The following is a 13,047-nucleotide window of genomic DNA, read 5'->3' as shown; positions in this document are numbered from 1 at the left end:
CACTTCTTGTCCTGAGTCTGGTAGTGAGCAGGCAAGGAAAGGAGTGACTGCAGAGCGTGTCTGTGCAGCAGGTAAGGGCTGTGGGTTTGCTGGGCCAGGGGATTAGTGTGGGGGGAGCACCTGGGGCTTGTGAGCACTGGGCTGCGGCAATTGCTGGAGGGGCTGGGTGTTGTCAGTGTAGGGGCAGCAGAAGGAGAGGTTGGTGTGGAGGACCCTCTGCCAGGAGCTCTGACTCAGAGACGGTGCTGAAGTACAAGGTGTGTCAGCAACCCTCGGTGAGAGTCGCACACACAGACACATGCACACACACACATGCACACAGAGGTTCCCACACGTTCCTCCCTGGTGCTGTGCTAGGCTGGCCCCTCAGTCTGTCACTTGTGTCTCACTGCCTCGTCTTTGTGCCACGTGCCAGCCCGTCACAGAAGTTCAGGATGCCTTGCTCCCGACTCAGTGGCCTGGACAATCACTGTTAACATGGCTGCTCTAATCAACAGCTGTAGTAGATGCACGTGTCATTTGTCTTTGTGCTGTGTGTAGCTCAATAAACGTCTGCAGCATGTATAACTAACTGACTAACCAGCTCACTGCGAGGGGGGGCAAACGGGGCATGTGGGGTGGTGACTGATTGATTCGTACCTGACCGGGGGCAGTGTGAGAGTACAGGAGAGGGCTGCTGTGTCCCGGGGGGCTGTCACACATCAACAGTGCAGGAGAGGGGGCCGTGAGTCCCTGGGGGCGGCTGAACTGAGTGCCCTGAGTGCTGGAGGCTTTGGTGGACAGCACCTCGTACGGGGACGTGACGGGTGCTGGGCTGGGGGTGAGAAGGGGCGGGCAGGGGGGAGGATCGGGGGCAGGCGCGGGCAGAGCCGGTGGCGCTGAGCTGTTTATTTCGCGGCGGGCCGGTCCGGTCCGTGCGGGGTCACTGCGGGAACCCGGGGGGGTCGGTGCTGGAGTCCGCCAGGGGCGGGTCCTGCGGGCACAAAGAGAGCGGGCTGAGGGTGAGGCGCCGTGAGGGGAGGGCGGGGCAGGGCGGGGCGGGGCGTGTCTCACGTGCAGCGGTTCGTAGTCGGGGGCGTGGCCGCCGTACAGCGGGTTGGGGATGGCCACGAGCGGCCGCTGGGGGCGGGGCCTGCCGGCGCGTGGCCCCGCGCGCGCCTTCCGCGGCCCCGCCCCCTCCTCCTGCTCCTCCTCCTCCTCGTCCGCGCGCAGATCCGCCTGCCAGGGGAAGCGTGGGATTGGCTGAGCGGGGGGCGGGGCTTGAGCGGTGGGCCCCGCCCCCGGTCCTCTGTTCCCGCCCCCTCGGTCTGGCCGGGCTCGCTGGCGCCCCCTCTCGGGTGCCCTGTCCCGGCGGATCCCCCCGGCTCCATCCCCCGCTCCTCCCACTCCTCCCGGCCCGCTCGTACCTGGAAATACCCGAACTGCCCCTCCTGCCGCCGCCTCCTCACGCAGTGGTAGGCGATGCCGGCCCCAGCGGCCAGCGCCAGGGCGAAGCACAGCGCTGACACCGTCCCGGTGGCCACGGAGCCCGAGCCCCGCGCGGCACCGTTCACCTGCTCGGAAACAGCGGCCCCGTCACGGCACGGCCCCGGCACAGCTCCTGCTGCCGCTCCCCGATGTGGCCACGGGCAGCCGACCCGAAATGGGCCACAGCAGAGGGCAAAGGATGGGGCCAGTCCTCGGGATGACTCAGTTGCCTCATCCCTGTTCCCTCATCCCCTCGTGCTATTTCAGCACCTTCCTTCCCTGTTCGTGCCCTCGGACTCACCTGGCCGAGGTGAACGACAGGCGGTGGGATCCTCAGGGGCTCTGCAATCGCGTGAATGATGCCATTGAAAGCCACGATGTCCCACTCCACAATCATCGTGTCATTGATCCCTCTGGCGTCCTACAGAACAGAACACGGGTGATGACACCTCACCAGAAACCCTCCCAGTTGATCCCTGTCTCAGAAGAGATGTGGTGAAAACTTGTGGGGATTCTTTTGCCCTCTGCCAAGGTTAAACCTACTGAGTGCTCTGTACTGTTGCCCACTGGGAGTTCTGATATGTGGAGGTCATGTCCTGACTGGGATGGGATGATGGTGCCTGTTGTGAGGTTGTAGCTGAAGAGGACAACATTGCTGGATGACACATGAAGCTTCAGTTCTTCTCCTGTCAGTGTCTGAAAATGCAACAGTGTGCAGGGATGAGAAACAGTTGAGCTGGTCTCACCCCTTCTCTGCTGCTGTGCAGCCCCCCTGGCCAAGCCCAGACTCCCTCCATGGCCACAGGCAGCTCCATTCATAGAAAACACAGCAGAGAACGACTATGCAGAGCAGCAGGGATTTGCTATCCTTAGGAATTGTCAAAGTTCAGTTGGAGAAGGCTCTGAGCAACCTGACCTAAATCTTCTGAAGGAGTAGTCGGACTGGAGACCGCCAGTGGTCCTCTCTGACCCACATTCCTCCTCCTCTCCCAAACTATTTCACACCATCATGCCAGCTTTGGCAACACCTGCTCTCCTCTGGGGCTCTGATAGTTCATCCCAGGCATTCAAGCAGCCACTCATCCCTGCTTGCTTACCTCATTGCCTACAAAGCCAGAGTTCAGAGGGACAAACAGAGTTTTGGGAGCGGAGTCATCAGACAAGTACATGAAAAAATCCAGTCCTTCTTCTGTGTCATTGGCAAAATTGAGCAACATCTGGAAAAGATGGGAGATCTTCCCCATGACCACACTGCTGGCAATGCAACACTACCGGCTTCCCCAGCCCAGGAACTCCCCAGCCCTGGAATGAAAACCTCTCTGTGTTTGTACTCTCTACCTCACACACAGACCAAACCACCACTCCTTCCTGTTAGGACTCATCCCTCCCTCTGCCTTGTTGCCAACTGCTGGCTACTGAAGACCCTGGAGAGCATCCCTTACGGAATAGAAGGTGGAGAAGCGGTCGTTGTCTGCGAGCACATCAGGGAGTCTCCCCCTGCACCAGTACCCATCTCCCACAAACCCCTCACGGCAGGTGCAAGTCCGATCTGCAAAGGAAAACCGAGACAGGACTTGACTCGCCCATTCCAGTTACACCGACCCTCCCTTCCTTGGCTTCTGGATACCCCAGCACATTCCCTCTGCACATGGGCATGGGGAGAGGGGGATATGCCCACCTGCCCATGCCTCATGCTCCAAGGGCAGTTCTGTGCCTGCTGCCATGACACAGCCCTTGTGCCCAGCAGGACTGTCCCCAGGCAATGTGCTGGCACCACTCACCCTTCTCCCGGTAGCAGAATGCATCCCAGGTCTCGCTCAGGTTGCTTCGGGAGCCATAGTCCACAATGCCCACGTGGTTGGACCCACAGCTGGGGTTGGGGTAGGCTGTGGGGTATCCGGCTGTGCCATTGTCCAGCCAACCCACTAAGCACAGATGGAACCCCATCTACCAAAGGAAAATCAATGATTAGATTAAAAATAATATCTCTTGCCCAAGTTTTTTTGCCCTGATGCATATTCCCATTGTGCAGCCTTATCCAACATCCCCCCAACACCTAAAGTGTGGAGGCGCTGCCACAGGTCTCATCCCAGTGTGGCCAGGAGACCCACCAGCCCTCCTGGTTTCAGGGCTGCTGATGGAGCAAACAGTGCCTGGCTGAGGGGATGAGAGGTCACCCACCCACATGTCACCTTCAGGAGAAGCACTGCCTGTCCCAGCCCCACGAGGCAACAGAGCCAGCCCTGCCCTGACCTGCTGTGCTGCCGAGAGCTGCCGGAACGTGGCCAGGGAAGCGCCTTCTGCGGCACAGGCCTCCCGAGCCTGCTCGTAAGTGAAGTCATACTTTTTTCGGGGTGACTGCAGGTGAAACACGCCCATGGTCTTATCTGCAAAACACCAAGGCCCAGGAGCATCAGCACAGCACAGACTGAGCCCCCTCCCCGGGCAGCCACATGGTCTGTATGTGAGCACAGGCAGCACTGCTGGCCAAGGGTGGGATGTGGCCAAGGGACAAGCGAGGGAGAGGCTTCCCCTGAGCCTCTCACCCTCCACAGTGGAGTTGGTGCTTCCTGGCAGTGTAACCCACCAGAGGCCATCTCACATCACATGGGACCAGACAAGGATGGCTTCTCCTCCCCGTATGACACGTAGAGAAAAGGGGAATGTGAAAACCAGATCAAGCTACAGAGACGAGTCCCTGTCCCCTTGTCCATCCCACCCTCCAGCTCTCCCGAGGGATGCCCTAGCATCCCTAGGTGAAGGATGATGGAGCATGACCTCTCCATGGAACACCATCCCTGGCACTGTGGGGGTGAGCACACTCACCATGGAAGTGCAGGTCAGTGCAGATGGCCTCCCGATGGCACTGCCCGTTGTCCTCCAGGCACCGATCCGTGGGGGGCACGACCTCTTCCAGGCACTGGATCCCATCTCCCACATAGCCCTGCTTGCACTCGCAGCGCCGCTCGTTCTGCAGCACAAAGGGAGGGTGGCATTTGTGTGACTGCAAACACACAGATGCCAGCTGGGGATCCTTGTATCCCTTGTGAAGACAGGGATGAGCCTTCAGAAAGCCTCTACAGCCTAACCAGACTCTGACAAAGCTATGAAAGGCCACATGGCCTCTGTAGGACAGAGGACACACCCAGAAAATGTCACACTGTCTCCTTGTCACATGCTGTTTGAGCTGAGCTTTGAGATATGTGGCTCATGATTCTTGCACTACATCATGATCCCAGTCCCATCTTCTGGCCTGCAGTGAGCAGCTCTGGTTCCTCTGCAAAAATGGCCAGCGTTGTCCTTGAAGGACCATTCCAGAAGCCCCAAAACAGCACAGGAATGCCACAACTGATGCATCTTATGCCCCTTAGACACAGGAATGGGGGACAAATGGCCTCAGCATAACACCCCCAGGACCATCCCCGCAGCCAGGCAGCAGACCAAGGGCATGGTGTGGTGGTGAGAACCTGCAGGATGAGCACAGCAGCTGAGGGGACCGGGGAGGAGGGACAGGGGACTGTAGTAGTGGGGACACTGTCACATCAGTGTCCTCCAGCAGACTGAAGCGTCCCAGGGCAGCCACCTGGGCATCCTCAGCAAGAGGATCTCCCCGGCGCAGGGGCCACGCTCACCGGGCCGGTGCTGATGCAGGAGGCGTGCTGGCTGCAGTCCCCGTTCCTGCCGTCCGCACACCTATCGATGGGGTCGCACACGTAGCCGTCGCCGCTGTAGCCGGGATCGCAGGCGCAGGAGACGTTCACACCCACCTGGGAGCACTGGGCGTGCCGGGCACACCCCCCGTTGTCCTGGCTGCACATGTCGATCACTGCGCGGGGAAAGTGCTGCGTTAACTACAACACCTCATGGGGGTCGGTCCAGCTGCCCTGACCACCACCCCTCCAGCCCAGCCCCCGTGGCTCCCCTGTACCTGAGCACACTCTCCCGTCCCCCTCGTAGTGCAGGTCGCACTCGCAGAGGTTGCCGGCGCGGCAGACGGCCTGGGGGTGGCACGGTGGGGAGCAGGTGGGGGTCACCACTGAAACCAGAGCACACACGGGTCAGGATGATCTAAGGGCTGTGACACGGGCACGGCTGCCATCACCACCACCTGCCCCATGCTCCCACTTTTCTTCCTCCCCCTGTTCTCTTCTGCAGGTGCCTTGCCCAAACACACAGGGCTGTTACTCCATCGGATACATCTCAGGCCTTCACCTCAGGCTCAAGCTCTTTTTGGAGCACCTCTGAGCTCAGGGGCTTGTTAACGTTCCAGTGAACCTTTCCTCCTCCTCCTCCTCTTCCTCCTCTTCCTCCTCCTCCTCACCACCCCAACCCTTGTGAAATTCAACAGATCTCAGGATGAGCCTCACAACTGAGAGCTCCTTTTTGGAGATATTTCTAATCTGGTGCTTGAACTATCCAGCTACTGGAAAAGCAGCCATATGGCAGCAGGTCCCAGGGAATAGTGGGTGGTGGGGCTTGGCATCCCTCACCTGTTCTGATTTCACAGTGGTCTCCAGTCCAGCCCTCGGCGCAGAAGCAGAAGCCGTCACCGTGCAGCCCCGCATTGCACACACCATGCTCAGTGCAGTTACACTCTGGGAGAAAGGGATAAACACACTGTCATGGCACCTGCCTTGGTGGCATGTGTGGGCAGGTATGAAGGTGGGCATGGCAGCACATACAGCCCTTCTGTCACTGTCCTCCTCTGTAACAGGTGTCCTTCACAGAGGAGGGAAAGCCTCTGCATCCACAAACCCCCATCACTCCTCTCCCCTGGGCATTTCTGGAAATGTGTTTCCTCACTGAAACCCTGCAAACATTCAGCTGTCAAATACATTCCTGGAGAGCCCATAAGGCCCAATTTGGGATGGCAGGATGGAGGGACTCTCTTTTCCTTCCCTTGGCTTTTGTCTCACATGGGCACAAGGCCCTGTTGAGCACATCCCAGGAGATGCTCTTTCTGTACAGGGTCCATCACAACTTACGTGTCCCCTGGCTCAAAATACATCTTAATGCTTTCTGTCAGCCTGGGCTCTCAGCTGAGTTGACCCTGTGGTCTCATCACAGAGGTGAGGCCATTGCCAGCATGGCTGCACTGGCCACAGCTCCCAGCATGTGCCACCCAGCCTTGTCCAACTACAGCTGTCTGGCAAGACCCCAGGGAGGGATGTCCCCAGCCCCAGAGGTGTGACACAAGCTCTGTGGGGACCGTGGCAGCTCTGATTCCCATGCTGTCAGCTGCGAGGGGGTCAGCCCAGCCCCTACCCCCTCTCAAGCAGCACCACGTGCCACAGCCACCCCCCCGTACCTCGGCACTCGGGGCCGTATCTGCCGGGCGCACACAGCTCGCAGCTGGTCCCGATGAAGGCCTCGCTGCAGTTGCACCTCCCCGAGCCGCCGATCTTGTCGTCGCAGGTCCCACGGTTATTGCACGGCGCCTCCAGCCCCCCCGGGCACACTGCAAAGGGGGCACCTTAATGAGGCTGAGGTGACAAAGGTGACAAAGGGACCCTGGGCTGGAGAGGAGCCTCCCACTGCCAGTGAGCCTGCACACCAGGTGCCAGCTGAGCTCCTGTTTATGGGGGTGCTTGGACCACAGACAGCTCAGGGAGTCTGGGGAGTGAGTGCTGGGGACATCCCACAACAGCAAACTTTGGGAATGGGGGCAAAAGGGTCAAATATGGCATGGTTTCCAGACCATCTGCTGCAATGTGCTGGGTCTGCACCCCACACTAACCTGGCAGCAGACTCACACAAAGATGTGAAAGCTGCCCATGGACAGAGCGCAGACACCAGGGAATGGCGGAGCACTGGCAATACCTAAGGGTGAGTGACATGTCTGACAGCCACCCCCTGTGCCCAGGGCTCTCCATGGAGTCAAGAGGCTCTCCAAGGAAAGGGAATTCCCTGATATGCTAGTCCACACACACTTCCAGGGGATTGTTCCCTGCACCCTCTACAGGCTGGGGCTCTCTGCCTGGGGTTTTGCCCACCCTTCTCCAGGGAAGGACGTTCACGGATGCAAAATGTCTGTGCTGAACCAGTAGTGCCACTTCCCACAGGAGAAAGGGCTGGGGTGGGAAAGGGTTGCGCGGCTCTTACCCCGACAGTCTCGGCCGTAGTGGTTGGCACAGCACTGTGGGATCCACTGGCTGGAAACGCAGCTCCTCCTGCAGCCTCGTCTCAGAGGCCCCCTGGAAGAGAAGTGTCTCCTGAAGGGGTCCCACGGGGAGTGTGGTGGCCACGACGGCCGCAACAGGGAGTTGCGGTGAAGCAGGAACGTGTTCCTCAGCAGCTGGTTTCCGTAATAGTAGCAGCGCCTGGTTTCCCCCTGTGAGGGAACAGGCAAAACACAGAGTTCGCCACATTGGTCACTGATAACTCACCTTGACTTTTCTCGTGCCACTCATGCAGTTTTATGACAAGTGACAGAGGCTTCCTAACATGTGAGGGGGCGGATGACAGAGGAGCCACAGATGAACCTTAGGGATGTGCCAGAAGCCCACAGTGAGAATGGGGTACAACCTCTGCCTCCCAAGGCTGCTCTCCGGTGGCCAGGCTGAGCTCTATTGCTTTAAAGCACCCAGAGCCACCCCAGTGCTGGTGGAAGGACCCCTGTGCCACTGTCACCCACATAGGGGCTGACCAAGCAAAGACCACTGGAGCCCCTGACCCCATATTTCTCAGCCTAGCTCCTGCCCTATGGGACCGTGCACCTTGGGGCAGGGCATGGACAATGTGAGGGACTTGCCACAGGCAGGGGGGGGCCTTCATTTTGCTGCTAAAACATGAGGGGCACGTGGGTATCAGTCCCCCCACAGGCCTCCTTGGTGACAAAGCTGTGAGCTTTACCCGTTGAACGGAGCCAGCAGGGCAGGGTGGCTCGAAGCCACAGAGTCCGCAGCTCTCTGTAGATCCCTGTGGAGGGGAGAAAGAAACCTCACAACAACTCAGCATGTGCTGCTGCCTCTCTTGGCTGCTCAGAGCTTTGCCAAGGAAGAGCAGCAGGCCCTCCTGACACCCCTCGTCCTAGGCATGGCACGGCACGTGTGGCACAGATCCTCACTGAGCTCATCACAAGTGCTTACCTGTAGCTCAGTGAAGCTGAACTTATCACACCGAGATCCCAGATCTGGTGGCTCCAACAGTCTATCAATGCCATAAGCAATGCCCCCACTGAATTCCATGTGCCTCTGGATGATGGTGGCATCGCCATTCCCCACCAGAATCTCCCCCTAACAGAGGAAGAAAGCAAAGTGTGACTCCAGCACATCCTACATCCTGGTGCACCACCCAGAAGTTGCCCATTTTTGACTGCCATGATTTCTTAATCACCCCAGGAACTCTCCAAAATCTCTGTACTCACATCCTGGACAATATTTTCCTGAATAACACTTTCCATGGTCACTTCTCCTAAGGATGGCCTCTGTCCAACATGTGCCAAGGCTGTGGCACCATGGGGGTGGCTTTGCAACCAGGTCATTGTGACATGTGTGTGCAGGTGCCACACACCCCCACACCTCCCTGAGCTGAACACAACATCTTGAGCCTCTCTACAGCTCAGCTGCCTGCAAGCACCCCAACTCTGTGTTCAGTGCCTGCCAGAAGCACCAGTGGCTCCATGGCCATGCCCAGGGACACCTGATCCGTGGAAGCTGAGCCCGGCATTACCAACACTCACCACTTGGGTTTTGCTGCAGCTGAACGAGATGGTGGAGCCGTGCATGGTCCGTATGGTTTCGACCTGGGGCATGTTACCAGCAAAAATCTGAGGGAAATAAGAAGAATGTGAAGGGAGAGACAGGCAAAACTGGCAGTTCATACTAATGGGATGCTGCCTGGTGAGGACAGGGGTCAGCAGCCACACTCAGAAGGGTGTGACGTGGCAGTACATGAAGTTGGTGTGGGGTAGCACAGCACAACAATGCTGGGTTAATCCCAGATTCCTGAACATGAGAGTCCAGTGTGTGAAAGCAGGCCCTAGTTTTTCTCAGCTGGACTTTTCCCTCGTTTATCACCCCTGTAGACAAGAGCCTGTTTGTGAGCCTTGCAATGACACTCTAGCAGTGATGTGGCCTCCCCAGGAAGGTGATGACAGAAGGTTTCAGCTCAGCCCCCAGAGGCTCACGATGAAGCTGTAGTTGCCTCAAATGCTCAAACAGCTTTGGGTCTTCCCTAGACAGCTGATGTGCTGCGTGTTCCACAGCAGCAATAATTTGGCAAGGTCACTGATGTAACCACAGGCAGGCGGTGGCACCACGTGTGGCCTCAGGAGGCAGCAGCCTGTGTGTCATCACATTTACCTTGGTGTCCCTGATCATGTGTGCCTTGAGGTAGGAGGCCAGCACGTCCCGGTGCTCCCTGCGGTACAGGTACTTCTGCCTGTCCTCGGGGAGAGCGTTAAAGGCGGCGTCCGTGGGCCACAGCAGCGTGAAGGGCCTGTGCAGGGGGTCACTGACCAGCGGCAGCAGCTCCGCATCCTGTCAGGTAACAGGGGACACAAAGGAAAAGCCACAAGCCCCAAAACTGAATGTGCACGTGCACAAAACCACCTCCCCGCAGAGCAGCCCGTGTGAGGTCACTCACCTGCAGCAGCTTGCTGTAAATGCTGTACCCAAAGGCCTCTGCCACCTCCGTGACGTTCTGCTGCAGAGGGAGGAAAGCAAGCAACTGTCTCTAAGGGTTCCCCCTCCAGCACCAGCAACACACTGGAGAAACCAGACAGTTAACTGCAGCAGCTAAACACAAGTTTATCTCTGTCACCATCGTGTTGATGATTTGGCCTGGAAAGGGATGGCATTTGGCAGCCCCTGCTTTTCTGATTCATCCTGGACAGACGCTGCTATGGCAGGAGCTGGGATGAATTCCAGTACCCTGTTGTGCTGTACAGAAAATGTTATCTTGTGTAAAATGCAGGATGTATAAGCTCCTAGTGCTTGCTTGAGGAGTACCAGAGAGGCATTGGCAATCTCATGCTGCAATCTGCTCTGCGCTGGAAAAAAGTGTGATGGTTGGCATGGGACACATCTCCCCACCTACATCCAGTACTGCTGTTCCCTAGTGATAGATAAGGCTCCTTCTGTTCCAAATATGGCTATGCCACAAGTGCTGTCACCTTCACAAGCCAAATCCATGCCCTCAGACAACCCCTCCACAGTCAGGAAGAGGGAGGAAGAGCAGCCGACGCAGCCTTGTGCTGAGGCAGCACCACTGGGAGAGAGATCCTGGCCCTGCCCTCACCACAGCCCTGCCTTCAGCCTCACCAATGAGAGCTTGGAGGAGATGTTACGGTCCACCAGGTCACTTGGAATGAGGATCTTGTTGATGAAATGGATGACCCCGTTCACGCCGATGATGTCACTCATGACCACCTTGGCTTCCCCGTTGAGAAAGATGCTATTCTGGGGGAGAGGGGACATGATGGGGCATTCACAGCCATGGAACCGCCCTCTGAGCCATCTGTGGGCCCTGGGCAAGCCACTTGCCACAACCACAGTGGCTTCAAATGACAGCAGAAGGGACATCCTGACAGGTGGGACAGGGAAGGGAATTACCTCGTTCACTGTGATCTTTATTTTGTGACCAGATAAAGATGTGAGGGACTCCTGGGCTTCCAGGTCACTGGAGAGCAATTTCTGGCAACCCACCATGTGGTAGCGAAGCAGGTCCCGGAGGAGACGTCTGCTCTTCCACTCCTCAAACTACAGGCAGAAAACAGAGGTCACACTGGGGCACTTTGCCTTGCATGCAGGGTCCCCGCTCCCAGTGAGGCAGACCTGGATTGCCCAAGGCCCCTCTGACTCATACCTGCAGGAAAGCCAGTCCCTCCAAAACACAGGGAATGCACAAAACAATTTGAGAGCTTTGGGAAATTTCAACCAGGTTGACAAAACCAGCATTTAGGTCCTTTGAGGAAGGACAAATGACCACATTTTCCTTGAGGAAGTGACATCTAGGACATGTGATCTTTGGGAATTGTTCCTTTGTTGGGCATATGGGAGCCCATGAGAAAAAGGTTGGGACTAGTGATGTGACTCGTCAGTGATGGGATTAGGATATTCCATTACACTGACACCAAAAAGCTGTTGGTGAAGAACCCAGTTGACAGAGTCATGAATAGGGATGATCTCTCCTCCCTGCAGGGCCCACTTGCCCCAAACAGCCCACTTGTTGGCAATAGAAGGAAGGGAACTGGACTAGCAGGACCTGGGGCACAGAGAAGGAATAAGAGGTCTCTGTCACAGCTGCCTGGATGCCTTGCTGTTACCAGGCCTTACAATAGCCATGGGCAGCAAAAGCCACCACACATCACTGCTCTGGCACAGTGCCTCTGAGCCCCATGAGAAGGGCCTCCAGTGAGGGTCTCCTTACAACAGGAGCCGTCCACCCCTGCCCAGGCTCTCCTTGGTGAGATGCCTCCAAACTTCTGCTCTTACACTGATGGAGAACAGGGGATGCCTTTAACTCTCCATGGTTCAATTTTAACCCCCTTTGCTTCAATTCACTGGGCAGAGCAGTCCCAGAGGGGACACTGCCACAACTGGAGCTGTGAAACACCTGACAGAGCTTGGGATGGGAGGACACTTACTGTTGTAGTGTTTCCTATGAAATCTGTCTGTGGGACGAAGACAGTGAAAGGCCCTGCCCCACTGAGTTCTTTGATGTTTTCTGCCTGTGTTAGAAGAGCGTTTGTGGGAAGGCAAACAGAAAACAGGGTTCCAGTTAGTAAGACTCTTTGCAGAAAAGTGGGATTTACTGCACAGAGACAGGGACAAGGCTGTTTGTTACCAACCTGTATCATCCTAAAGAACACGGATGAGTCTGGAATTCTTCCAAGCTCCTTGAACAAAGAGAATCAGCTGGTGTTAGCACTGTGCTCCTCACCAGCCAGCACAGTGACCTGTTCCTTCTGCCCTAGGTCACTCTCCCACCCTTAAGAGGCACCAGTTCTCCTGACACACCATAGTGATCTCCCCTCCCTCCCTCACCAGCACTGTAGGGACAAATGACATGGATGTTACAGTGACCTCTGCCTGCACCATTCACATCACAAGTGCTGCAGGATGGCATGGACAGAGTGGAAAGCTGGCTGGTTTTGCAGCAGCTGTCTCATAGGTAACTCTCCCTTGCTCATGGGACACCTTGAGTGCTTCACAAAACCTCTGCTTTAACCTCACTGTGCTGCCACTACCAGTGCTGGGGTGCTGCCCAGAGGGCAGACATACCTTGGCAAGGCAAACTCCCTCTCCTTACCACACTAACTTTCAGTAAGAGTAGAAGCACACAATAGTCCATCTCCTTTCTTCTGGCTCTGCTGTCGGGATGACAGATTTTATTTGCCACTAGCTGGAAAGGTCACCTGCTTTCCCAAGTACAGCCATTGTATTGGCAACAGAACTGGACACAGACTGCTGCCCTCCAGACTGGATCCCACGTCCTGGCATGGCCACAGGGGACACTTGCCCTCATCCCACTGGGCAGAAGTAAATTGCCTTGGGAAAAAACCAAATCACTCCCATTTGCCTAAAACATGAAGAAAACAGCCCCTGGAGGTATGGCCAATGTTGCTGACAGAGCAGC

General features: G+C 56.9%; 1 protein-coding gene across 5 annotated transcripts in view; it reads right to left on the bottom strand.

The window, feature by feature from the left end:
* Positions 1-873: 873 nt before the first annotated feature.
* The window catches only part of STAB1 (stabilin 1), a 60,356-nt gene continuing 48,182 nt past the window's right edge, over positions 874-13,047 (bottom strand). For 4 of the 5 annotated variants that reach the window (XM_064667794.1, XM_064667796.1, XM_064667798.1 and 1 more), the window contains 24 exons: positions 12,260-12,307; positions 12,056-12,139; positions 11,022-11,168; positions 10,731-10,868; positions 10,054-10,113; positions 9,771-9,947; positions 9,149-9,235; positions 8,556-8,702; positions 8,320-8,385; positions 7,570-7,798; positions 6,776-6,925; positions 5,958-6,062; positions 5,396-5,503; positions 5,100-5,293; positions 4,294-4,438; positions 3,721-3,854; positions 3,249-3,414; positions 2,910-3,016; positions 2,565-2,684; positions 2,011-2,163; positions 1,769-1,888; positions 1,407-1,553; positions 1,054-1,218; positions 874-973 (listed from right to left, as the gene is read on the bottom strand). In XM_064667794.1, the coding sequence (XP_064523864.1) occupies positions 923-973; positions 1,054-1,218; positions 1,407-1,553; positions 1,769-1,888; positions 2,011-2,163; positions 2,565-2,684; positions 2,910-3,016; positions 3,249-3,414; positions 3,721-3,854; positions 4,294-4,438; positions 5,100-5,293; positions 5,396-5,503; positions 5,958-6,062; positions 6,776-6,925; positions 7,570-7,798; positions 8,320-8,385; positions 8,556-8,702; positions 9,149-9,235; positions 9,771-9,947; positions 10,054-10,113; positions 10,731-10,868; positions 11,022-11,168; positions 12,056-12,139; positions 12,260-12,307 (3,048 nt within the window). In that variant the 3' untranslated portion in view covers positions 874-922. The remainder of the gene's footprint in view (positions 974-1,053; positions 1,219-1,406; positions 1,554-1,768; positions 1,889-2,010; positions 2,164-2,564; positions 2,685-2,909; positions 3,017-3,248; positions 3,415-3,720; positions 3,855-4,293; positions 4,439-5,099; positions 5,294-5,395; positions 5,504-5,957; positions 6,063-6,775; positions 6,926-7,569; positions 7,799-8,319; positions 8,386-8,555; positions 8,703-9,148; positions 9,236-9,770; positions 9,948-10,053; positions 10,114-10,730; positions 10,869-11,021; positions 11,169-12,055; positions 12,140-12,259; positions 12,308-13,047) is intronic. The other variant, XM_064667795.1, reaches the window with a different exon arrangement.

The sequence above is a fragment of the Pseudopipra pipra genome, chromosome 11, assembly GCF_036250125.1.
Source record: "Pseudopipra pipra isolate bDixPip1 chromosome 11, bDixPip1.hap1, whole genome shotgun sequence".
NCBI lineage: Eukaryota > Metazoa > Chordata > Aves > Passeriformes > Pipridae > Pseudopipra > Pseudopipra pipra.
Note: the sequence above shows the minus strand (reverse complement) of the source record. Positions and strands in the feature narration are given on the sequence as shown.